The sequence below is a fragment of the Strix uralensis genome, chromosome Z (assembly GCF_047716275.1).
Source record: "Strix uralensis isolate ZFMK-TIS-50842 chromosome Z, bStrUra1, whole genome shotgun sequence".
NCBI lineage: Eukaryota > Metazoa > Chordata > Aves > Strigiformes > Strigidae > Strix > Strix uralensis.
Window position 1 is genome coordinate 79,737,484 of NC_134012.1, and position 25,146 is coordinate 79,762,629.

At 41.9% G+C, this 25,146-nt stretch overlaps 1 protein-coding gene across 4 annotated transcripts in view; it reads left to right on the forward strand.

Annotated features, from left to right (window-relative positions):
- Positions 1-393: 393 nt before the first annotated feature.
- The window catches only part of LOC141938421 (guanine nucleotide-binding protein G(q) subunit alpha), a 146,830-nt gene continuing 122,077 nt past the window's right edge, over positions 394-25,146 (forward strand). For 3 of the 4 annotated variants that reach the window (XR_012627275.1, XR_012627276.1, XM_074857296.1), the window contains exon 1: positions 801-1,391. Coding sequence is in view for 2 of the 4 variants with exons in the window: in XM_074857296.1 (XP_074713397.1) it covers positions 1,256-1,391 (136 nt within the window). In the remaining 2 variants the exon portion in view is untranslated. Of the gene's footprint in view, positions 630-800; positions 1,392-25,146 lie in introns of those variants that run through there. The other variant, XM_074857297.1, reaches the window with a different exon arrangement.

Consider the following 25,146-nt stretch of genomic DNA (forward strand, 5'->3'; position numbering starts at 1 on the left):
GTCCCTTCCCATCTCAGTTGTCCCATTTCCCGCTCCGTCCCTGCCGACCCAAGTCAAGTCCTCTAGGACGGGCTCGGGATAAAAGCGCGTCCCCCCGACTGGAAACAAAGGCGGCGAAAGCGAGCGCAGCGCCGGGCGCCAGGCGCAGCTCTGCCCCGCAGGACGAACCGGGGCCGGCTGCGCTCCGCGCGGCCATTTGGTGCGAGAAACCGCCCTCTCTCCCCCCCCCCCCCCCCTCCCCTCCCCTCCGCCCCCTCCGCAGGGCGGGCGGGGGCGGCCTTGGGGCGCCGTGCCCGGCTGGGGGCGGGGGCGGCATCCCGGGGGGCCCGGCTCCCCCAGCCTCTCGCCTCCGGCGTGCGGCGGGGCGGGGGGAGAGCGGGTGAGACGGGCCGCCATATTTCTGCCTCACCACGCCCGCGGAGCCGAACCATTGAAAAGCCGGGCTCGCCCGGCCCCTGCCTGCCTTGCTTGCCTCCCTTTCCTCCCCGGTGGCTGCCCGCCGCCCTCCCCCTCTCTCCGCCTTCCTGGCAGGGCAGGGCAGGGGGGAGCCGCGGCAGCTCTCCGGCAGCGGCTCTCCCCGCCGGAGGCAGAGGGGCGAGCGACCGCCGCGCCGGGAAGGAGGGCCGGCCGTGAGGAAGCGCTTCCCGCCGGGCGCGCGCCGAGGTCGCCGGGCAGCGGTCGGGCTCACCCACCCCGCAGGAGCTGGGCTCCCGCTCCAGGGCACGGGGAGAGGCAGGGGAAATGTGTGTGTGGAGGGGCGGAGGGATTAGCGGGCATTAGCATTTCCCCAGGGGGTGGGGTGGTCGCGTCGGAGGACGGCGGGGGTGTCGTCCGCCAGGGACGCTCGGGGACCGTGTTGGCTGCGGGCGGCGGCGGGGGAAGGGGAGCAGCAGGGCGAGGGGCGGCGGCGGCGAGCGGCGCGGCTTCAGCTCGACTGGGTAGCGCTGCTGCTGCCGCCGCGGTGGATGTTTCCATGTTGTTTGGTGCATGATTTAGAGGAGAGGAGGAGTTGGCAGCGGCGGGTGTCAGCGGCGGGGAGCGGGGATCCGCGCTGCCAGCGGCCCTGCTCTTTCTCCTCGCCCGTCTGTGGCATCGAGGCAGCTGCCTGCGCTTGCCTTGCGGCGCCCGGCCGGGGCTGCCGGGCAGAGAGAGCCTGTGCCCCCCGGGGCCGGTGCGGCGGCGGCGGGGTGCGTGTGTGTGAGTGTGCGTGCGATTTTAGGGGGGGTGGGGGTTGTGTCTGAACCAGTTAGGAAGAATGACTCTGGAGTCCATCATGGCGTGCTGCCTGAGCGAGGAAGCCAAGGAAGCCCGGCGGATCAACGACGAGATCGAGCGGCAGCTGCGCCGGGACAAACGGGACGCCCGCCGGGAGCTGAAGCTGCTGTTGCTGGGTGAGTCGCGGGCTGCCGCCGCCCAGTCGAGCTGGGCTGGGCTCGACTCGGCCCGGCCTCGTCGCCTCGGCTAGGCTCGGCCCGGCGCCGGCACGCACGCCCCAGGTTCCGCCGGGGCCGCAGCCCTGGCATCGCCGCCGCCCCGGGCTCCCTCCGGCCGCCGCGTTACATGGCAGGGCCGAAGCGGCCGGTGGCGGGGCCGGGGCGGCGGCGGGCCGGGCTGGGCTGCCGCCGGGCGCTCGCCGCCTCCGCCGCCGCGGGGAGCCGCGGCCCGTGCCCCCGCCGCGGCGGGGCGTTGTGCCCGCCCGCGGCATCGCCGGCGGCGGGGCGAGCGGCCGCCGTTCCCGCGGGTGGGCTTGCTGTGGAGAGGGAACGGCCTTCCAAAATGGAGAGGGAAAGGATGGCGGCGGGGCTGGGGGAGGTGACGAGGGGCAAATGTCGGCGGCGGTGTGTGTGGCAGAGTGATGGCAAAGCGGCAGAGTAACGAAGGGGACTCGCAGGGGGAGTTGCTGTGCAGATCGATGGTGGCGGGTTTAATATCTGCATTGTTCTGTGTGAGCCTCGGGAAGGCTGTTGGCTCACTGGATGCATTTTTTCATTGTGATTTTTATTTAATGAAGTAAACCGGGACGAGGGGCTTACGCTCATATTGTAGACAGTTTTTTAGAAAGAAAAGGCAACGGTAAAGCCCCAGATGCACACGAAAAGCTGAGGAGTAACCTCAAGTCTGCAGGAGGATGACAGGATCTTTAATACCTTCAGAATCCACCCACTGGTCAGGAAATAAAACCTATTGTATCATTTCTCTTTAATTAAAACACAGGTGGTTATTTTAGAGCCGCAAGTATGCAGAGACACTGTTTAATAGAAATTTGGCTTGTGTTAAAATAAGCCTTTTGAATTAAAATATGTCTGTCCTTATCCAGTGTGTTCTACTATGTTGTGTAGCTCCCGTGGTAATACAGCTTCTGCCAGGGACTCGCAGGCCTTGAAATATGTCTGCACCACTGTCTGGTGTGCGGATGAATGAGGATGTTCCAAGTGGATGCAGGATGTTTATGCTGAAGATTTTTTTGGGCCATGTATATGAAAGTAGTGATTTATACTGGGAGAGTAAATTGCCTTTTCAGTGGGGTAAGGAGAGTTGAAAGGAAAAGTCAGAATACATTTTAATTCTTCAGCATGAATATGCTATTTCCTGCTGCTTGTCTCTGGATATGGAGAAGTATGTTGGGATCCTTAACTGATGTGGGAAGGTAGTGGTGGAGATACACTCAACACTCCCAGTAATAATGTTCTGTCTTATTTTGACCTGATTTTAGTTAATGAAAGTGCGTGCCGAGACTGCTTCAAGATTCGCAAAGATAAAATAGGGGATAGATAGCTTGCCTTTGCTTAATTTTATGGATGTTTAAGTATAATTACTTAATGATATACACTTACTTCAGGAGAGGCAGTTGGCATACTTGACTTGTTACTCAGGTCTGAATTGTTTCTGTATATTCCTGATTTTTCTTGCAGTATATTCCTGATTTTTTTCTTGCAGTAGTGCTAGAGGCTTCTACCAAGTTTTCAAAAATGTATGAAAGTTACTGAAGGAAACCAATATACATTACACAGAGAAGGAATTCAGAGATCCACTTCTGCAATCAGTAACACAGAGTTTGTACTGTTTTGCAAGGTCCTCTCACTGGTAATGTGGAGTGTAGGGGTAGGTGGTAGTAGATTGGGGTCCAGTTGTGGCTTTGCTTTGGAATAAATGGTGTGTGGGAGAAGTTGACCCATAGAAGGCATTGGAGAAAAACTCTTGAGTGCTTGTATGAAAGCTTTTTGCATTTATTCTCACTGGTGCAAACCAAGAGTTCTGATGCACTTGCGAAGGCTTAAGCATGATGTACTAGAGACCAAGAGGGGTGAATGTTCGACTGCTCATACCATCCGTATACTTGGGTAGTGAAACCAGTACAGAAATTGTTAACTATGCACACATTTTCATCTTTTGCTTTGTCAGCCTCTGTCATATGTTTGAAAATGTGTGTCCATGTGCAGCTGTTTGGATTAACACTTAATGATCTCATTGTGTAAAATGCAATATAGTGGTGAACCACTGTTGGAGTCGTGGGATTGGGTAGAGATTTAACTTTCAATTTGCAAACAAATTTTGAGGAAAACTACTTTATTAGTGGAGTTATTTTAAGTATCTGAGAGCTCTTTTTTTTAGTCACTCTCACTGCTTCCCCAGCATGGGCAGTTGTCTGGTTATTGTGGTGTTTGTGTGGGTCATTCACATGGTTATGAGACAGACAAAACCGTTTTAGAATAGAAAAGTGGTCATTAAAAATGGTGAGGCTGGTAGCATGAAAACCTACTGAAATAGCTTAACGTCATCTTTTTGTAAAAATTGAATAGACTTTTACTGTCCCATTACATGTCTTTCCCCCTAAAAACTTAACTACTGTTGCTTAATATTATGTAAACATAGGCAAATGTTTGTTTCAGTGTTTGTTTTTTCCAGACGTGCCAACTTCTCAGTCCCACTTTGTAAAGTACTGAGGGAATTAAAAGCCAAGGTTGGTTAAAGGCTTTTGAATATGACTGGGGCATATCCTTTGGCTCATAAGGAGACTACTAATGCAGTTTCAGCTGAGCCATGTTAATTGACCGTGCATGTTCTTCAGACTTGCATCTGTGTGTGCCTTAAAACCTTTTGAGTTAATAATGAAACTAAGTGTATCTATGTGTATTCTTTTCTTATACTTGTTTAAAAGTTGGATGTACATATGTACAAATGCACATATGTAGCAAATAGAAAGAAAAAATTTCACATTTTTTGATTGGAAGAGAACATTTTTTCCCCCCTTAACTAGTGCAAGATACAGTGGTTCCTTGCAAAGTGAGTTAGTTTCCTCCTGTTACTGTATCTCTCACACACACACACACACACAGAGTGCTCAGTACACCCTTTTTGTGTATTAATGATGATATCTTTTTAGTTCTCATGGAATCAAAGAGTTTAAAATGCTAAGTCATTTATGGAAAACTTTTAGTGCATGCTGAGATTATTTTTAGTTTAAAAATAAACTCTCTCTGTGATTAAACATTAGAATACCACTTTTAGGTACTTTATTGCTAATCTTTTGGAACAGACAAGAACAGGACAAAGCGCTTTTTTTTTTTACTATTGTAATTCTGAAAAGCCAGAATTCAGAAATACGTACTGAAGCACATTACATGGTAGTAGTTTGGCTAGCCCAACTTGGCTGTAATGTTTTAAGGCACTTTGGAATAAATTCTGTCTTCCACTGAATTTGGTTTTAATCTCATGTAATTTCCAAATTTTTCTGGATTTCATTATTGCTGAACACTTTGTAAAACTCTATGATTGTTCTCCAGAGCTTACAGTTGTTAATATCCATCCATTGTCTGCTGTTAGCTGTAAAAACACATTTTTTTTCCAATTATAAAAAGAAGAGGCATTTTAATGTTTTTATATTTGTATATGCCAAACAAAATGTACAGTATTCTGCATGCCTGTATTTTAAGCATGTATGTAAATATATGTTGTTAAGTAGTAAGAGCAGTGCACTCTAGTTCTTATGTATATAATTTTGCCTCTCATCCATGGAAATTTTGCATGGTCTCAGAAAGCAGCATTTGGACCTGCATGATAGATTGTAGCCATAAACCTTCAATTCTGGACATCCTCTGCCTGTAAACTGTATATATTATACACTGTTTTATCAGTGGGAAATGCTTTGAGTATCTAAAAGTAATCTGGCAGTATCATGCTAGCTGGCTAGTTGTGCCTACATATCTATAAACCTTGTCCAAATTAAGTACTGGAGGTGTGGGACAGTGTTTGCTATTTTGTGGCATATTTGCTGGTATTGTGTCATGTGGAAAACATGGGTTTTTTAAGGGGTAGGTGTTTCTTATGTTTGAGATAGCAGATGTGTCAGTGAAGAGTTGCCTGATATCAGTGTTGTTTTGTTCTCTATGCATTACCAAAGGAAACAGGTGGAAGATAAGCTGTTTAAATTAGCCTGAATGGCAACCAGTTTTACATGGAAATATGCTTTTGAACATAAGGTCCAGCAAGCATGCAATATACATATGCAGTTATTTTCTTACACTTGTGTGAGCCAAATTAAAGATTTACATGCTGAACTTCGTGAATTAGCAAAGACTTAGACTTTCTGGAGATAGTTGAAGAGGAAGCTGATCCATTAAGCCAACAATAGAGTACACTGGTTTTATATAACTTTTTCTTCAGCTAGAGAAACAAGCAAGCTTCCTTATTTTTCCAGTAAGTGTATTTCCAGTAACTTGTATTTGTGTCAGTCTGTCACTGAATGCTTTCAAATTATTTTAGGTAGTTACCACAGTACATATTTACGACTGTAAAATGGACAAATATTTAACATACATCTTGATAGGTGTTGTAATTAGATGGGTAAATATCTCTTATTTAGCAGAAGCTGTTTCTAAGGAAATATAATTTCATTTCAGATGCAGAATGCCTCAATATATTCTTATATAGACATATATGTCCATATATAAAAGCATCTTTTCTTTTTTTCTGAGGAAAACACAAATCATCATCTGGATATCAGCGTGATAACATATGAAGAACATACATTTGGAACATATTTATTTTTAGTGCATCATGAAGGGATATTTTGTTTGCAGTCATTAAAAAGGGTTTAGAAGTGATCTACACTCACTGAAGTTAATAGGAACTAGCTGAAGGCCTCAGTACTTAAAGAATTCTGACTGATTTAATTTTGTTGATAAGTCAAAGAGCTAAGTGACCCCAAATTTGTATCTCACATCAATGAACAATATTGAATTAGTGCAGGAGGGAAAAGTATATGCTGAGCAGAAGAATCTCTTGAGAATGGATGTTTGTGAGTGTATACAGCAAAGAAATAATTGTGCTTTTTTAGCCACTTAAAATTATTTTTGTTGGCGTATAATGACAATGGCAATTTCACAGGGGAAATAATTTCTTTTGAAATAATATGACAGTCTCTCCAAGTTTAATCCCAGGAAGGTGTGAAATAACATTATAAGGTAGATGTGTGATTAATGGGAATTAGCTTTGTTGCAGTAATAGAATGCTATAAACACCAAGCATTTTTTCTTGTCCTACTGAATGATATAAGACTGGGGAAAAATCTGTTTTTGCACTTGAATGCTAGTGTGTATGAGCAGCTGTTATTAATAAAATGATGGAAGTTTTTCAGCATTCACCTTTTATTTACTCCGAGTGTAAAACCTCTGGCAAGAACAAAGAGCAGGAAAGCAGTACGAAACTGAGGAAGAATTAGAAAGTGGGAAATACTAGGGAAGCATTGTTGCAGTGTTCTTAGCATCAAAGAAGGAATCATGCAGCAGGCTTTATGTATTAGTTCTGTGTGAAGAAGTTAGATGTGTTAACACTGGAGGGCATGAGTCTAAGAGATACCACAGTTTTAGAAGTTAGAAGTTTTGAAAGTTACTGAGAGAGTTCCAGGAACAGCACAAATGTTTTTTCAAGCTAAATTTAAGATTAAATCTTAAACATTCTGAAAGCACATTGTTCCCCCATTAAGTAATGTTGATACAGAGACAAACTGAAGGGTGATTGTCTACGTATTTTTGTCCTTTGTGGGCTTTCAAAGGACAAATGGCGTGGAATAATCAAACTACTTAATTTGCACACTATGCTTAGTGTTTAACTGTACTGTAGAGTTTTATCCCAGAACCCCTGTGCAGAGGCAGCTGCCAACAGAAAAGTGCTGTTGTTAATTTCATTCTGTATTTGAGAAGCTGGTTTGCTATTCCAGAAACAAAAATGAATCCCACCAAACAAGATTGCTCCTTGTTGATCTGTTCAGGCAGAATCATCCAGTAAACTACTGATATGAACGACACAGTGTAGGTGAGTCCCACTGCGGTGGCTCAGCTCGTCTTGCTTTGAAGCGGACGTGGTGTGCAATACATGCATAGATTGAATGAGGCAACAAAACATCAGAAGGTTTCTGAAAGTGGAAACCCCTAGTGATTCACTAAATTGAAAAGATAGAGGCAGTATCACTGTTGCCACAGCACAGCTGAGCTGTGTAATCAACACCATCATCTCAAGAGCTATGTTGTTTGTAAGTTAGGTCGACCTGCTCTGTGCGTGGAAGAAGCATCTGTTAGGAATGGGACTAGACAGTTTTGTCTAGTGCTTGGGTCTGGTTTTGTCTCAGAGCAAACAGATGGATTAAATGTCTATGCAAGCTCCTGTCCTCATTGATTATCTATGCCTTTTGCTTTGTATCTAGGAGAATGCTATGGTGGTCCTTGTCAAAATGCTTTGGGACTCAGCCCCAGCTATCAGAAGTCTGTTGAAGGAGGACTTGTTTTTCCCCGAGGGAAATTGTGAAAAGGGCAGTCAACATTTGAAATATGTTATGTTCTTTTTTTTTTCCCCTAAAATTTTCTCTTCTTTGAAGAGATCAGTGCAGTTAGTTCCTTAACTCCTTTGAAGTTAGCTGAAAATACAGCTCTAATCTTGGTAAGTATTGCCAAATGTGGATCAGATGGGGTTAGCCACCTTCAAGTTAAATCCAAGGTAAGAGCTCAGGTTTACTCTTCTGTAGGTGTATTTTGTTGGTATAATTGGATGTGATGGAAAGCCAACCTGCTGGAGATTCTTTCAGTAGACAGGAATTGAGAGTTTAGGAATTACTGCTTTAGTTATGATACGGCTGTGGAATCAATCAAAAGAAATCCCCCTTCTTGATCATAGTTTTATAAACTGAGATACTATGTAATGAGCATGTCTTGGGTACATTTTAAAATTCTCCTTTAGGAAAAAATATTTTAGATTTCACAGTATTTTCTCTTATGGCACAGAATATACTTTGCTGCCTAGTCTCATTAGCTCAGGTACACTGACAGACATACTATATGCTCCCTGGCTGCTAGCATACAGCTTCTTGGTCCTTGGCTAGTTCATTGCTCTACCAGCTGCAAACTCAAAATAAACAAGATAATCTTTGGCAAGAATCCTCATACTGAGTGAGAACATTTCTGTAAATTAAGGAGCGTTGCTTTTCTCTCCTTGTTCTATAAACCCATCACGGGTGAGTTTTAATGTTAATTGTCTTGTTCATATTAGAGATCATTGGAAAAGAATGCCAAATGCTATTCCAGGCCACATTTCTGGGTAAATAGTCAGCCAAAGAGTCAAACAGAAAGTTTCTGTAGCAGCAATGTCTAACTTGGAAGGCCAGAAAAACTCAAATGCACAGAAGTTGGGAATGATCAGTCCTTGTGCTTTTAGGAACTGATCAGGCTTGGGAAACTGAGGATCAATTATGGAACACTTATTTCACTCTGATACTGGATTTACTGAGCACTCTTATGTGCCACTTTGTCTCGTAGACCAGAACAGTAAAAGCAATGGAAATTAAATGCTGAAAACTAAAGGCATCGTTCATGTGTCTTCAACAGTTTCTTATATAGCCATCAGGGTACTTGTTTGCCCTTTTGAAGTGTGTTTTCTAGATAGCATTGAAATCAACATTTATGTTGATAGTGAAAACCTTTTGGAGGTCTTTTGCAGAAAGGGACAACTGATAGTGAAAACCTTTTCAAAGGTGTTTTTCGTGAAGGGAAGATTTAAAAAACAGAAAGCGCCGCCCCCCCCCCCCCCCCCCCCCCCCCCAGTACTCCTTTATTACAAGCATAGTTTGCTTTAACTCAAGTTGATCTTTTAGGAGAGAAAATAATGATTCTTGCAATACTTCTCATTTCTACTTCTTTTTTGTTTGTTTTTAAAAAGGGAATAATAGTAACCTAGAAACTGAGGCACTGTATGGTCATGCTGGGCAAAAAACCACAAAGAATAAAACACATAGTCTTACACATATATTTGAATAGCTCTGGTTAAATTCTCTTTTTCTCCATTTCATTTCCTTTGTTGATGGAACTGACACTTAGAAGTGCTTGCTGAGAGGGTGACAATCTTACTGCCGATTTAATCTCTCCTGCCCTGAGGCTGCCAAGTTTTATTAGGGGTGGTTATGATGTATGCACCCGGTCATCAATAACAATGACGGGATCGGTAGCTTATTTCAGAGTGCAGGCCACCAAGCAGCTGTCTGACTGACTTCTGAACACTGCTGACCTGGTCCATTATTGAAAGAGAGAGATCAAAGTCCCTTCATGTCATCACCTTTTCTCTAATACATAGTCTCCTTTTAAGTGGTGTTTTGTGGGGGGTTTTCATCTGGGAAGTTGTAGGTGTTGCGTGTCATGCCGAAAGGGTTTAGTGTAAATCCCCCATGAGAAACACTTATGGTGTGTGAAAATTTTTTTAATGCCCCAAGATGGGGAAACATCTTTGGCAATGCTAGAGCTGAAGCCAAAACTCAGGCTGAATCTTAGCCTTAGCCTTAAGATCATGGAACAGATCCTCTTGGAAAATATGTTGAAACATATGGAAGACAGGGAGGTGATTAGAGACACCCAACATAGATTCACAAAGGGCACATTTTGTGCCTGACTAATCTAATGGCCTTCTGCGATGGAGTAACTGCATCAGTGGACAAAGGAGGAGCTACAGGTGTCATCTATCTAGAGTTCTGTAAGGCCTTTGATACGATCCCCCACAACATTCTCACTGCTAAATTGGAGAGATAGGGATTTGATGGATGGACTGTTTGATGGATAAGGAATTGGCTTGAGGCAGCACCCAAAGAGTTACAGTTAGTGACTCAAATGTTCAAGTGGAAACAGTAATGAGTGGTGTCCCTCAAGGGTACATACTGTTTAATGTCTTCATTATGACATAGACGGTGGGATTGAGTTGCATCCTCAGCAGATTTCCAGATTGACACCGAGCTGAGTGGTACAGTTGGTAGACTTTTTACCAGGGCCTGTAGTGACAGGATAAGGGGTAGTGGTTTTAAACTGAAAAAGGGTAGATTTAGATTAGATATTAGGAAGAAATTCTTTCCTATGAGGGTGGTGAGGCACTGGAACAGGTTGCCCAGAGAGACTCTCGGTGGCCCGTCACTGGAAGTGTTGAAGGTCAGGTTGAATGGGGCTTTGAGCAACCTGATATAGTGAATGATGTCCTTGCCTGTGGCAGCAGGGTTGGACTAGATGATCTCTGAAGGTTAATCCAACCCTAACTATTCTGTGATTAGAGTGCTTTGGTAATCAGTAATTTCCTGGAATTAAAGACTGTATACCTCTTCCCAACCTGATTACTGGATGGAACAATGCTTTATTTTTTTAAATTTATTTATTTTCCTCTGAAAGTGCATCTAAACATACTTCCGTTTTTCTTGGTTAGAAGAGAATGTTGAGAAGAAATAGTGTGAGATTCTTTTGTAATGTGTTTGGTTTTCTTGTGGTCTCTGTTTTTCTCAGCATTGAAATGGTAAATAAACTACAGGAGATAATAAATATTTACTCTGATCCATGAAAAGATGGATTTAACTTAGATGACTGTTTCTCCTAGTTTAGCTGCTGATTTCATAAAAAGGCAGAATGGACCATTTAGGAGTAAATTTGCTTTCATCAAAATGTAAAACCAAGTATTTTCTACAAACAGAACTAAGATTTATTGGAATTACTGAATTTGAGTAAATTGACTAATAACGTGTTTGATCTAATTCTGATGTTAGCATCAGTAATATTGTGAAGATGGCTTGGCTTATACCATCTGTGATCACAGGAATCTAGAAACATTCTTTGTCCAGAGTAATGTTTGTTCTCTTAAGGTTTATTTACTTAATTCCATTCATTCTTGCGTTTTATCTGCAAGACATGATAATAATGAATTCTGATTCACTGTGGTTTTGTTCTGTGTTTGGCCGTACAACAGAGTAATACACTACTATTAATTATTAAATCTAGTTAGGGTTGAGGACTAAACTTATGATAATCTCTAAAGATTTTAGCCTTTGAAGCAAAACCAGATAAACAACATGAACAGAATTTGCTAATAGCTTAATTATGACTGTACTCCCAATGACAAATGCAAACTTCTGACATTGAACAGTGAAGTTAATATGTATGCCTATAAGTTAACTTCCCTTGGAGAATTTTCTGACACAAGCATTCTCTGGGCAAAGGCATTCTTGTGCCTGTATTTATTTTTCTTTATGTTAGTTTTATTAGTGCTGTTTTCATTTGATTATTCTCTGAAAATATTTTGGCTGAATCTTTTGATTTGCAGACTTTCTTGGTCTACAATTTAATGTAGTAAAGTGAGGAGCACAGTAGTTAAATTTTTACAGTGCCTTCTTTTGTCTGTGGAGTTTTCCCATTAAATAATATAAAACCAGTAAAGCAAGAGGAGATATAGGATTTCGTTGTTTAAAATGGCAAAATAAGGTGGTTTTTTGTTGGCAGTTATGCAAAGTTACTCTATATATAACTTGTCAAGCTGTTAGGGCACACTCTTATGTTAGAATAGCTTAAAAAATGGGGAAAAAACCACCATGAGAGTATTTTGTAATGCCTTTGTTTTATATTTTACTTGTTTGTATCTCCAAGGAGTGACATTTTCTGCAATAATCCATAGCTGGAGAAACAGGTCATCACCTTCCATGCCTGTGTGTTTTATTTGTCTTGTTCACATGATACCAAGCTGCTTCTGTGTAGTAACGTAATTCTCTAATACCTTCCCATTTGTTTGCAAGGTTTTTCATGTGCACAGAGAGCCAAACTCAGGGAAGTGGTTAGAACAGGGCAGGCCATAAGCTAGAGAAATGTTCATTTGTTGATTTAATATATATGTTTTTAAAACAGTATTTCAACCTACCAACCTAGACTGTAGTTTGGGTATAGTGACATTAATTGTATCAATCACTGTGCTCCGTAGCTCTCAGTCTTGCTTTTGCTTCTGTGTTGTTTTGGGGGGCGGGGGTTGTGTTTGTTTTTTTCTTTTTGGGTCTAGTTTTTGGGGATGGCGTGTTTTTTTAACCAAAATGCATGGCTGTTCCACAAAATGCCTTCAACCTGTCTGATAAATAAACAGATTATTGTGGAATTTCCTTTCCATGTTAGGTGAAGTGTAAGAAATAAAATAACTATACTACTTATGGTTTAAATTCATCATCTTCTTGAACATTACATTTATTAAGAACTTCAAGGACAAAAAGGAAGTATTCCAATATCCCCTGTTTGTGGCAAGGTCTGGATGGTTCATAGTTCAGTTCTAACTCTGTAACTGTAGGGTGCATTTTGTAATCCTTTAATCATTCTTGTAGCTCTCTTTCACTCCTTTCCAACTCTTCAACATCATTACTAAAGAACAGATGATGAGAACTGAACACTGATCTGTATATACTTTTTATTACAAGTATGAGAGTAAAATTTCTCTTCTACTAGTTGGGATACTACTGTTGATGTGTGTTCAAGGAGTGCAACAGCCTTCTGAGCCATGACATTAAACTGTTTGTGTTTAGATGACTATCTGCTGTAACTCCAATACTCTTCTAAATAACTGCTTTTCAGGTGGTTTCATTCATTGCTTGACAGCTACATTTAATAGTACTTCAATGCACAGTTTTTGCCTGTTTCTGATTTACAGGTTATTCTAATCATTTTTCAGCATCATATCCTCTTCATAATTTACCAGTCCACAGCTTTTGTGTCACCTGCAAGTACTGTCAGTAATAATTTTATGGTTTTATTCTATCTTGTGGGTGAAGATATTTAAGTTTCTTACCCCAGTCTTGGTATTGCTGGGATCCTGTTCGGAAGACAGCTGTCTGCTGAGGACTTTCACCTATGTAACTTAATAGTTACTGTTTAAACAACTGTTATTTAATGCATGCTATATTGGTTTCTTGTACAATCAGTTGCTTAGCAGATGCCTAGTTCCTCAAAACCACTGACTTTGTACAGCAAGCCGTCTGAAATGTAATGGAATAGCTTTCTTTCCCTCACCCCTTTCCCTTCCTTTGGGATTTTTTGGGTGATATTTGAAGAGTTAGAAGGCAGGATGATTTTTTAGCCATTCCTTGTAAAACTCTTTGATAAGAGGTGTCTGAACCTGCTGAGTGACAATGTTCTAACTTTAGTAAATCCTCTGTAACATTTATCTTCAGTGGGTGCTATGGTGGACACTCCAATTGTCATTGCAGATGTTGTCTATGTTTTCCCTAAAACCAAACCAAAAATATTTGCAAATTATGTATGTTTTTTTCTGTGTTAATAAATATTACGTGTTCTACAGCAGCAGTTTAGTGAGGAACTAACATGGTTTTAAGTGTTTTGTGATTAAAAAAAAAAAAAAAGAGGTCTCATATAGAGCCCTGGAGTGCTTCCTTTGACTCTTTCTATTAATAATTTGTGAAATTTCTCAAATTTTTGGCTTACCTATTTAAGTTTTCACCTTTTATATCCCCTCCTGTTGAGGCTGCTTTTATTACTTTTCATTTTTCTTTGTTGTGTAGAATTGAGGCTGTCTAGGCTGTTTCATAAAATGTTCTGAAGTGACTCGCAGTTGTTCATGGTTTAAATCTAAATCCAGTTATCTCCACTTGCAATTCTGCAAGCTTTTGCTAAAGTAGCTCTCATGAAACACAGCATGCCTATAACATACCTCTACTACTGGTGTTGGACTTCTTTTGTTTACATACAGCAAATGGTATAGAGTCGTAATCACATGCTGCTGCAGTTACTTTTGACTGTAGTTCTGTTACATGTTCTTTTTCTTAAGAAGTATCTCTATGTGGTGCTTTTCTGGTTTAGAAATTGCAATTTGTAAACTTGCAGAAATACCAGGGTAATTTGCTTGAGACCTTTAGCATCAGTTACATGGCCCTGAGAGATTATACCTACTTCCCTTTTCGCTAAAGTGTTTAAGGAGCCCCACTCGCTTGTCTGTCACATTAGCTGTGACTTAGTCATCTGCCATGGCACCAGCTTTTGTGTCAATTTTTCTCTATTAGAATTTAAACTGAAAATATTAAAGATCACTGGCTGCAAGCCAGTTTTGAAGTACAAAAAAGCTAATCACTAAACTTTCACTTGTGTAAGTCTTTGCTTCAGTTATATCTTCCTCTTCAAATCTAAATCTGTATATTAGCAATTCTTTGTGTTTATTGCCTAGGCATCTAGAACACTTGTACAAACAGTTTAATTTCTCCATTTAATTTGATTATTCATTTAACTTTAATTTGAATTTTTCTGCTAAATAAGTGCATTTGCCCTGCCCCACCTTCACTTTCAATAGTGCAATGATACTTTGACCTTTCTGGCCAGCATGCCTTTCTGAATATTTTTCCTCCTTTTCTAACAATGAAAATTGTCCCAGCTCTGCAACTCCATCTTCCACAGAAATCCAGTGACTAGTCCCCAGAATGAAACTGTCACATATTCTTTACCTGTCCAGGAGTTCACGTCTAGGTTGTTCTGTTTTCTTCTGGTGTGAAACAGAAATGTTGTTCAAACTGTGTGTGAGGATAAGTGTGGAGTGTTTAGGTATTTATAATTTACAAGATTCAGAGTAATTTGTCTCATGGAGTGTACTTCAGGCACATGTATAATTTTGCTGTCATTATTTCTGTTAAATACAGTTGAGAAAGACCCTTGATCTATTAGCAGGGACTTGCTTGCATCCCAATAGAGTGCATTCTAATGGAATAGCTATCCCAACTGTCTGTGCCTATGCCTTAGGGTACCTGCAGGCTTCTCCTCTGTACTGCTGGCAAACTGGTCATGGTTCATCCACCTTATGAGCGCTGTATGGCTATACACCAGTGCATTTGTGTAAGGGTCAGTGCTTGGTGAATGATGGCAGCAGCGGCTTCACACTTCTGTGAAATACAAAAATAGCTTCAGGTTGCACCTTGAGAAACGCTGGCTTTAGAGGTCTGCTGTTAGGAGTTCTGCATCTTCTGCAGAGGGATTGGGTCTGCCCTTAGAAGCCGAGTGCTCCTTGTTATCAAGGAGGAAGTGGATGTTCCAGGACTTAACTGCAGTTGCAAGAGTCTCGGATGCTCACAGAATACCTTGTCCCACTTATCATCATCTGGCTTTCAGACTTTCATGGACAGACTTAATCTTGCTAAGATGAGGATTTGAGGCCTATGGGACTATTGCTTACTTGTGGGACTGCGTTGGCTTATGTTACTGTGGAGACTAGCAGCTTTTTCCATAATTTTCAGACGTTCACTAACACAGCTGAAGGGACTTGACTCTGCACTGACACAGATGCAGCCTGAGCTCCTGTATGCCCTGGAAAAAAAGTTTCTTCATGTAGTAGAGCACTTAGACTTCTTCTCATCCTGCCTGATGGGCAGTGACTTTGAGATTAGGCTTCCCAGTACAAGAAATGAGGTATGGAACTTCTGGAGAGAGTCCAGCAAAAGGTGCCTAATGTGATAAAGGGACTTGAACATCTCTCCTGTGAGGAAAAGCTGAGAGAGCTGGGACTGCTCACCCTGGAGAAGGGAAGGCTTGGGGAGGGATCTTACCGATTTATATAAATACCTGAAGGGAGGGTGTAAAGAGGACAGAGCTAGACTCTCTTCATTGGCACTCACTGACAGGGTGAGAGGCAGTGGGCGCAAGCTGAAACACAGGAGGTTTCCTCTGAACATCAGGAAGTGTTTTTTCACTGTGAGGGTGACTGAGCACTGGGAAGGGTTGCCCAGAGAGGTTGTGGAGTCTTCCTCTTTAAGAGATACTAAAAACCTGTCTAGATGTGGTCCTGGGCAGCTTGTTGTAGGTAGCCCTGCTTGAGCAGGGGGGGTTGTACCAGATGACCTTCAGAGGTCCCTTCCAACCTCAACCATACTTTGATGTGCTGCAGCATCATCTTGCAGATCTAGATCGTTTGTGTCACCAGTTTAACCAGACCTTTAATTACTGTGCAGGGAATCCCATGGAATCCACATTTCACTGTGCTGCCATTGACCTATCAGTTGCTTATGGGTGTACAAAGAATTGGTTTGTAGACACTACTGGCCCACTGTGGCCAGGTACCTGGGGGGAAATCAGTGAAATCCTTGGTTCTACAGTTCAGAGGTGTTCCAGTGGCAGTATGCCAGCATACTTCTCAGGGAGTAGCTGCCTTTGCAGCTGTAGCTTCAAGCAGTTGATTGTAGGGTAAGGGACCTCCAGGCCTGATCCAGTGTCAGCACTGCCAGCGATATAGGGCAGTTGTGGTTTCAGGGGTTTGGCAAATCATTATAAACTGAGTAGACACAGCAGGATTGAAGCCTTCTAGCTCGGATACGCATACTCTGGCAAGGCCCTAACACCATGTATGATGTACGTGCATGATGCTGTGTGTGTAAGCTCAGACAGTACGGAAACATCCTAAGTAACGTGTGGGTGTGGTCACAAACTCAGTTGTTTTGGCCAGTGCTCAGAGATGCCCTGTCTAGTGTCAGCAAATTCCTTTTGCACAGGACAAATTAGATAAAAGTAACACAAAAAAAAAAAACCACCACTCTCTTCTCCTCCCTTCTCAACATTCATCACTAACAGAAGTGTGCTGCAAAGTCAGGAGATTATTTGCAAAGATGAGGGCTAATCTCACTCTGCACATCCATGACAGAAAGATCTGAAAGACTGATGGCTCTCTACAAAGATACTGTGCACCAAATATGTGTGTTCTAAAATACATACAAATAACTTAAAACAGCCAGTCTCTCCAGTCAAGGCTATGAAGTCAGGTGAAAAGTGTGGAGGGTGAGGAAGGAGTGCACAGACTGCCAGTCTGTAGCCCTGCCGTGCTCAGGCCAAGTGCTGGAGTGGCAGAGCAGCTGGCTCCTGCCTTGGCTCCTGTGAGAGACCAAAGCTGGCAGGACTTTACTCTGGAGGAAGCAGATGCTTGCTAGAGGGGCTGGTGGTTTCTTTTAGAGAACTTGTAGGGATGGTGAGGAGGGACACAAGCTCAGGTGCAGACAGGCACCCGCTGCCAAAGCAACAGGTAGTACTGTTCCCACTGCTTTATTGCTTTTTTCAGGAACCCTGCTCCTAACTAGTGTTTGAAGGTAAGCCTGTACCCAGTAGCTGACTGGTGTGGTGCACCACGTCTCCAGTGTCCCATGTCCAGTACCCTAGAGCATCTGCTACCTTGGTGTCTACTGATGACTCTGATGTCTGTGAGAGTGAAGCATGAGGCTGTGACGCACACCTTAGCTCTTCCTGCATTTGCTCTGCTACAGGGAAGAGTGAAGGTATTGATGTGGTCTTATGATAAAACATCTCATGCAGTTCAGTTAGGGAGACAGAGATGGGGCATTTGTCAGGCTGCACTAGAGTGTGTACCTTGGCCCATCATTACATCTCTCTTTTAATGTAAAACTGCTGCTTAGTGCTCAGTGGTAACTAGGCAGTGAAATGCTTGAGGAGGACTGGACCTCAGCAAGTGAGAGCCATAAGGTAATCATTGGCTCTTTGCTGTTATTTTCTAAAAATGGACTTGTGTGTTTTCCTTTTTTCATAACTCTGTGTGGATTTTTCTAGGGTTTTTTTGTTTTATTTGTGTTTTAAAGTAGTCTTGTGAGCCCTCAACCTGTAGAATTTCTTTGCATCTTGACCTGAAAAAGCAAATGATGGCAAGTTGTTTCCCAGGCTCTCCTTAGGTGATTCCAGTAATGGCTATTAGTTGAGTCAGCTGTTTGGGGCTATACTATTTTATTTTTTATTTCCTTTCTTTGTGAAAACCAATAAATGAAAGGAAGGCAAAAGCCATTTGAATGATGGATTATCTTCTTGTCTGTCCTAAGTAGCCTGCTTTAAATGTACTAAGGTCTTTGCTTCCTACAAAGACTTGTCTTTTTGTCTCACTCCTCCCCGCAGCATGTCCCGTCCCGTTCCCCCCCTGCCCCTTGCAGAATAAGGTATGTTTAAAAAAAAATAAAACAAATCACAAACCAAAAAAATCCAAACCCCATAAAATAAAACAAACCCAACCCCTTCCATGTTGTGAAATGGAAGTGGAGAAAACCTTAAGGGCTTTTGTTGAACACTCTTCCAGCAACCAAGTATAGTGACCTTGTTAGTTTTCCAGTGTATCTTGCTCTGTGATGAAGTACCTTGGAATATCTCAGGTTTTCTTCATTGAGAAGACTGTAATGAGGATGTCTAGAAATGGATTTTTATATTTAGGTTTACAGTGGTAAATGAAGGTTTTACCTTGCTGCTGTTCTCCCTTCTGACTCAGTTGCCTTACTAATGAATCCTTTTTCATGGAGGAGGAAAATTATTCTCTCCCCAAGTCTTTTTGAAGCAGACCTCCTTCACCAATTGATAATGCAAATTCCAAAGTTTATTGCTTTCAGAGTAATCTTGTTCTGAATTTCAGACAGCCCTGTAAATCCATCAGCAAGCAAGGTAGATTGTTTTTGTGATAATGCATATTATTGCAATTCTGTGTTGACATAAATGTCACCTAAGAGTATTTCCTCTTTTTCATAAGCTAATGGTATCTCTGTAGCAATAAGTATCATGAGCCTTCTTCTCCTGCCAGTAGTCTCATTGTAATAATAGTTCTACGAGTTACATTTCAGAAGAATGCTGGAAATACTAGGCTTTATTCCTGGATCAATTAATGAATCCACACTCACCATCATTTCTCAAAATGGTGATTCACACTGATTTAAAATAATCATTACAGTTTGGATCCTGCTGCATGATTCTGTTTCTAAATGATAAGAAGTTTGCCTTCAACTGAGGACTTTAAAGTAGACCATTATCTTACCTTCACACAATAGCTTTTCTATTTGGAAAAGTGTTGTACTGAAACTAAACTTTGAAGTAGGTGAAGCAGAGGCAGGAGATGTTACTTTCATAAGTGATTCTGCTCCCCCTCTGGCGTGTCACCCAGTTTATAGACTGAGATGGAAAAGAGGCTGAGGTACCAAAGCTATCGAAGAGGCAGGTTTTAGTTTACATAGCACTGGAAATGCTTGCCTAGGAGTAGTAGGATTTTCATGTCTTATCTAATACTCCACTAAATGTCTGAACTAAGCTTCATGTTTAAATACCTTGGAGACATCTTCTTGTCACACTTCCATAAAAAGCGACTAGTTATAGAAATTCCTTTTCATTCTTGTCTGTTGCATACAGTCAGGCACTGATATTTTTGGTGGTGTCAGTAGTTCATTTGTTCTGAAAAACCTTGTTGTGAGATGTATTTGAATGTGTTGTTACATTTGGTCTAAACTATGCAGTCATACTGGTATTTGGAAGTAATTTTGACTAATAGTTTTGAATATGTATGTAAAAGATCCTGTCACTTTTTCCTCTATCTATTTAAAGGTACTGAAATTCAATAATTTCTTTGCAATACATCTGGCTACTTTAGTTATTGGCTTCTCACACTGCAGCTCTCAGTGGGCTTGGATACCTGACTGCATATGTTCATCCTCATCATGCCACACTGTGTAGATGAAGAATCTGTTCAGAGAGATTGCAGGATTCCCAGAGAGAGCAGGGTCCTCCGCCAGTGTGCGCTTCAGTGCCTAACTTACTTGCCCATTGACCTGATTTAGAAGCCCAGGCAGAGTAGGGTGAGTGAGTAAGTGTGTGTGTGTAAATAGGCAGAACTGGCAGGATTGGAAGCTGAGACTACCTTTTGATCACGGATGAGAATGTGATTGGTTTTGTTCCCTTTATTTGATGATGTTTCTGACTTTTCAGTGCATGGATGAAAGATACACAACAGTTACCTTTCTTGAGAGGTTGAAGTTGTGAGTTTGAACTGGATTGGCTGAACAAGAGGAACTAATTAAAGTTCTTCCATGTCCTGCATGACTTTGCTAAACAGTAAGCTCTTTTAAGTAGAAGGGGTTATTTCCTCCTCTAGTTGTATTTTGAATTGGAGAAAATGGCCTTGCAGTTTATGTCAGGCTTGCTTTGGTAGACTTAACTCCTCACATGAGGCCCTCTGGGAGTGTGCTGGTTTTGACTGCAATAGTGTTAATTTTCTTCATAGTAGCTAGTATGGGGCTACATTTTGGACTCGTGCTGGAAACAGTGTTGGTAACAGAGGGATGGATGTTCTAGTTACTGCTGAGCAGTGCTTACACGGAGTCAAGGCCTTTTCTGCTTCTCACCACACCTGGCCAGCCAGTAGACTGGGGGTGCATAAGAAGCTGGGAGGGGAGAGAGCCGGGACAGCTGGCCCCAACTGACCAGGGCGTTATCCATACCATATGACATCATGCTTAGCAATAAAAGCTGGGGAGAGGGGAGGAGGAAGGGGGCTGTTCACGGTTGTGGTGTTTGTCTTGCCAAGTAACCATTAGGCATGATGGGGCCCTGCTTTCCTGGAGATGGCTGAACACCTGCCTGCCGCTGGGAAGTGGTGGATGAATTCCTTGTTTTGCTTTGCTTGTGTGTGCACCTTTTGCTTTCCCTATTAAACTGTCCTTATCTCAGCCCGTGAGTTTTCTTACTTTTCTCTCCCCCATCCCAAGGCAAGGGGGAGTGACCGAGTGGCTGCATGGTGCTTAGTTGCTAGCTGGGGTTAAACCATGACAGGGAGGTAAGGAGATGTTTAGTTTATAGACTCCATCAGCACTTAGAAACCTTGGCAACCAGTCCTTGGTTTTGCCAGCAATAGAGTGCTTTTGAGTAAGTCAGAAGCAAAATGCAAAGCACCTGGGGAACTGAACTGTCAAAAACTGAGGAAGTACAGATTTTGCTCGGTAGAAATACAGAGCAGCAGAGCACAGATGTAAAATCTTTGCAGTTGTGGAGTTGGGTCTAAGTTCAAAGTTATTCTTTCTGCTCTTGTTGATGTGTGTCACAGCCATCTACAGAATCCCTGCTGAGGATGATCTGTAAAATTCCCACAAAGAGCAGTGGAATATACATCAGTAGCTTGAGTCAAAGGCACAGTTCAGAGCCCCAGTTTCCAGGTAGATAGTATGTTCTCATCATATACCTGATGGATGAGCTTTTGTAATAGCATGTGCGTTGCCCTGTTATCTTGTGCCTCAGCTTCAGGAGTCCGCAAATTCACATTCACAATATGCTGTACTGCCAAGCCTGACAGGTGAGGAGCTTTGGAAGTTTTAATACAGTGCCAGAAAGACACATTAAAGATAGTAATTTAAAAAATGTCTGTCTGATAGGTAAATATCCATAAATCCCTTATATTATCTTCGGTTATTTTAAGCAAGAATAAATAAGTAGGAGATGCACAAAAACAGTGGCAGAAACTTGTTGCTTCTCTTGTGTGTAGCAATGACATTGAGGATTCAGTTAATTTTTCATGGGGGTTTTTTTGGGTCCTGATTGATAAATGTTGAATAACCCTTTGAGGCCTAGAAAAGATTTTACTATATAAAAAGTGAAGTGAGAAACCTTAACGAAATAGATGCAGGCCTCTCAGCAGGGTGGGCTCTCAGCAGGATGGGCCCTTGAGATAAGGGAGGAGCTGCAACTACTGAGTCCCAAGATAAGGAAGGGGAATTCAAAGAATGCTAAATTGACATGCTGAAGAGACCTAATTGGGTGAAAAGTCATAAGAGGAAGAAGAGGAATCTTCAGTCTTCATCCTGAAGACCCCTGCCCAAGACCATCAGGAGACATTGCGCAGGCGCAACGGGGAGGGACTTGGGGCAGGATTTATGATAATGATTTCTCAAAACTAATTGTAATCTCTCTCCCTATTCTCGGGATTATCATGAATATGTAAACACTTACGCTATAGAAAGGAGCTGCTTTTCGCTCCAAAATGTGCACGTTTGTGGAGGAGCGATCCCCCGTGCACCCAGCGCTGAATAAACATACCTTCTTTATAACCTTACTGGTTGTAAAGTCGTGACTCCGCACGTCAAAGGGCAGACTTCTACTTAACAGCAACTAAAGTTAATGCATGTACTTTGAGTGGACGTGTCAGATTATTATTACCTTTTACAAAATAAAGGTGCTATGATCAGAGTGGTTTAATCAACTGGAGCAAAGCTTTATTGTAGAGAAACCAAGGATGCTCCTCAATGATGCTTGTTTTCACATTGCTCTCTTTTTGGATGATAACAGTACAAGAGTATTTGTAGTAAGAGGGAATAGTTACATAGCACTACACATTTTCAGAGTGCTGCACACCCGCTAGCTAATCAGTCACTCTGTCACCTCCACAAGGGAGGAAGTAGTTAATTATTACTATCTCTGTGATCATAAGTGGGGGAGTGGAGGCAAAGGCTGTTAGCAAATAGTATGAACAGGACAGTGGGTCTGTAGGACAGAACAGTAGGTGCTGAGAACATGATGTCCATAATCTATGGGTTTTTTTTGCTTTGAACTAGGCCTAGTCTGATCCCAGGGACTAAATTCCTGGTTGTGGCTAGAAGGCATTAGGTGTGGTCCTTAATTTCAAGTTTTTACTGGTTTCATTCTAAAGGAATCCAGCTTCTCACTTGGAGATATTTTGATGATAATGAATGACAGCAGAGTGAGCAAGGGAGATGAGAAGGTTCGTTTCAAAAGTGTTCCGAACCTAGCTAAAAGACTAGTGTATGCCTACCCAGAAGGATACTCTGGCTAGTGGTTTGAGATTGGAGTTTTGCCATGCTTGCAGGTTAATTGTTTAGTCTGGAGAAAAGGAGGCTGAGGGTAGACCTTATCACTCTCTACAAGTACCTAGAAGGAGGTTGTAGCAAGGTGGGTGTCAGTCTTTTTCCAGGTGTCAGGATGAGAGGAAATGGCCTCAATTTGCACCAGAGGAGGTTTAGATTGGATATTAGGGAAAATTTCTTCATGGAAAGGATTGTCAAGCATTGGAACAGGCTGCCCAGGGAAGTGGTTGAATCACCATCCCTGGAGGTATTTAAAAGACATGTAGCTGTGGTGCTTAGGGACATGGTTTAGTGGTGGACTTGACAATGTTAGATTAATGGTTGGACTTGATGATCTGAGAGGTCTTTTCTAACCTAAATGATTGTATGATTTTCAGAGCTGCTAAGCACTGCTAAACTGGAAGAAGGCTTATGGTTGCAGGCATCTCCAAATAGCGTTGTATATACATGGAACAAAAACTTGGCCCTGGTGGTTAGCTGCTACTGTGTACAAAAGTGGTGGAACTGGCATTTCACCTCAGGAATTTTCCCTCCCTGTTAGTGCTGAGACATAATGAAATATTAATCCTTTGAAACAGGCTGATTTAGGTTTAGCAACATCTTTTAATTAAGTCTCATTTTCATGAAGAACATGAGCTACTTACTCTCTTTTTCTGTGTGTCAGTGCCAATAGTAATTTAAAGTCAATATCCATTACATTAAAAAACTTTGAATATATTGTCCTCTTTATGGTATTTTTTATTTTAAATAGTCTGAACTATTAATGATGCTTCACTTGTCCTTTGCTTTGCTTTCCATATTGGACCCTGCAGACAGTTGCATAATTAATTGATTAGAGAAATGTTTATTCTCTGATTAGGCATTGTCAAAACTCTGTGGTTATTATTGTCTTTGTTAATATCTAAATTACCAGTCTTTTTTGTTTGATTTGACTTTTTCTTTCAGTTAACTGTCAGTTACTGTCAATTCATATCAATGTTTTTCAGTGGAAACATCAGAAAAACAGGAGATAATAGATGTTTCTGATCTCAAAATTAAGGAATTGAGCTGGGAAAAATACAAACAAACTTTCAAGCTGTCCTTTTGTCAGAAAGAAATGAAAGATAGCTCTTCTGCCTTTTTTTGCATGTGCAAGTATATTGATACAGCCTTTAAAATACCTTTGACCTCCGCAGTGTTTGTAGGCACACAACAGTGTTGTTAGAATGAGAGGTTTGATGCTGGCTTTCCCATGTGTCAGTTCTGTGTCTACCACAATGACCCCAACTTGAATTTTTTCATGCTTAAAGTGAGCCAGGTGCCTTTAACTTGATGTACAATTATCTTTTACATGTTTCTCAGAAGGTTTATGACCACCAGTAAAAGTAGAAAAAAAAATTTTTATTTAACAAAGAAATTGGAAGGTTTTGATTGGGTAGTTGATAGAGTAGATTTAAAGCGTTGGAGAAGTACATCTCAGAAATTACCCTATACTAACGAGGAGGAAAAAATTAAATCTTAGTCCATCAGCTGAGTCTGTAAGGGAGCAAGCTATTATACTGTCATGTTACAGGTGTCAAATACTGCACTGTGATCTTACGTGATACTGAAAGCGAAAAGCTTCTGACCTTATCTAGGCTATAGTTCACCAGCATGGAACTTTTATTGTTCTTGTTAAGAAGAAAAATAGTTCGTTTTTAAGTAAGATGAAAACAAGGAAGCAAAACTTGTAAAAACTCTTGAGACAGAATTGGACTTGGAGCTAGATAGTCTGCTAGCTGAGTTCATAGGACATGGAAATATAAAATGATAACTTCATTGTAGAGATTCGCAAAGAGAATAACAGGCTGTCTCTCATGGCCTCTCAAAATTAATGAATATCTCATAAATTTGATTAGAAATATGATCAATTCAAGTAAACAAATCATAGTGTAATTATATGATGCATTAGCTTCTAAATAAAATTGCTGGTAAAATACATCAAAAAACACATGTATTCATGTAGTTTTATGTTAGCAATCCTGTGTAAGAGCCAAGACAACTTATTTCACAGAATCACAGAATTGTCTAGGTTGGAAAAGACCTTGAAGATCATCCAGTCCAGCCATTAACCTAACACTGACAGTTCCCATCTACACCATATCCCTCAGCACTATGTCGACTTTACTCTTAAACACCTCCAGGGATGGGGACTCCACCACCTCCCTGGGCAGCCCATTCCAACGCCTAACAACCTG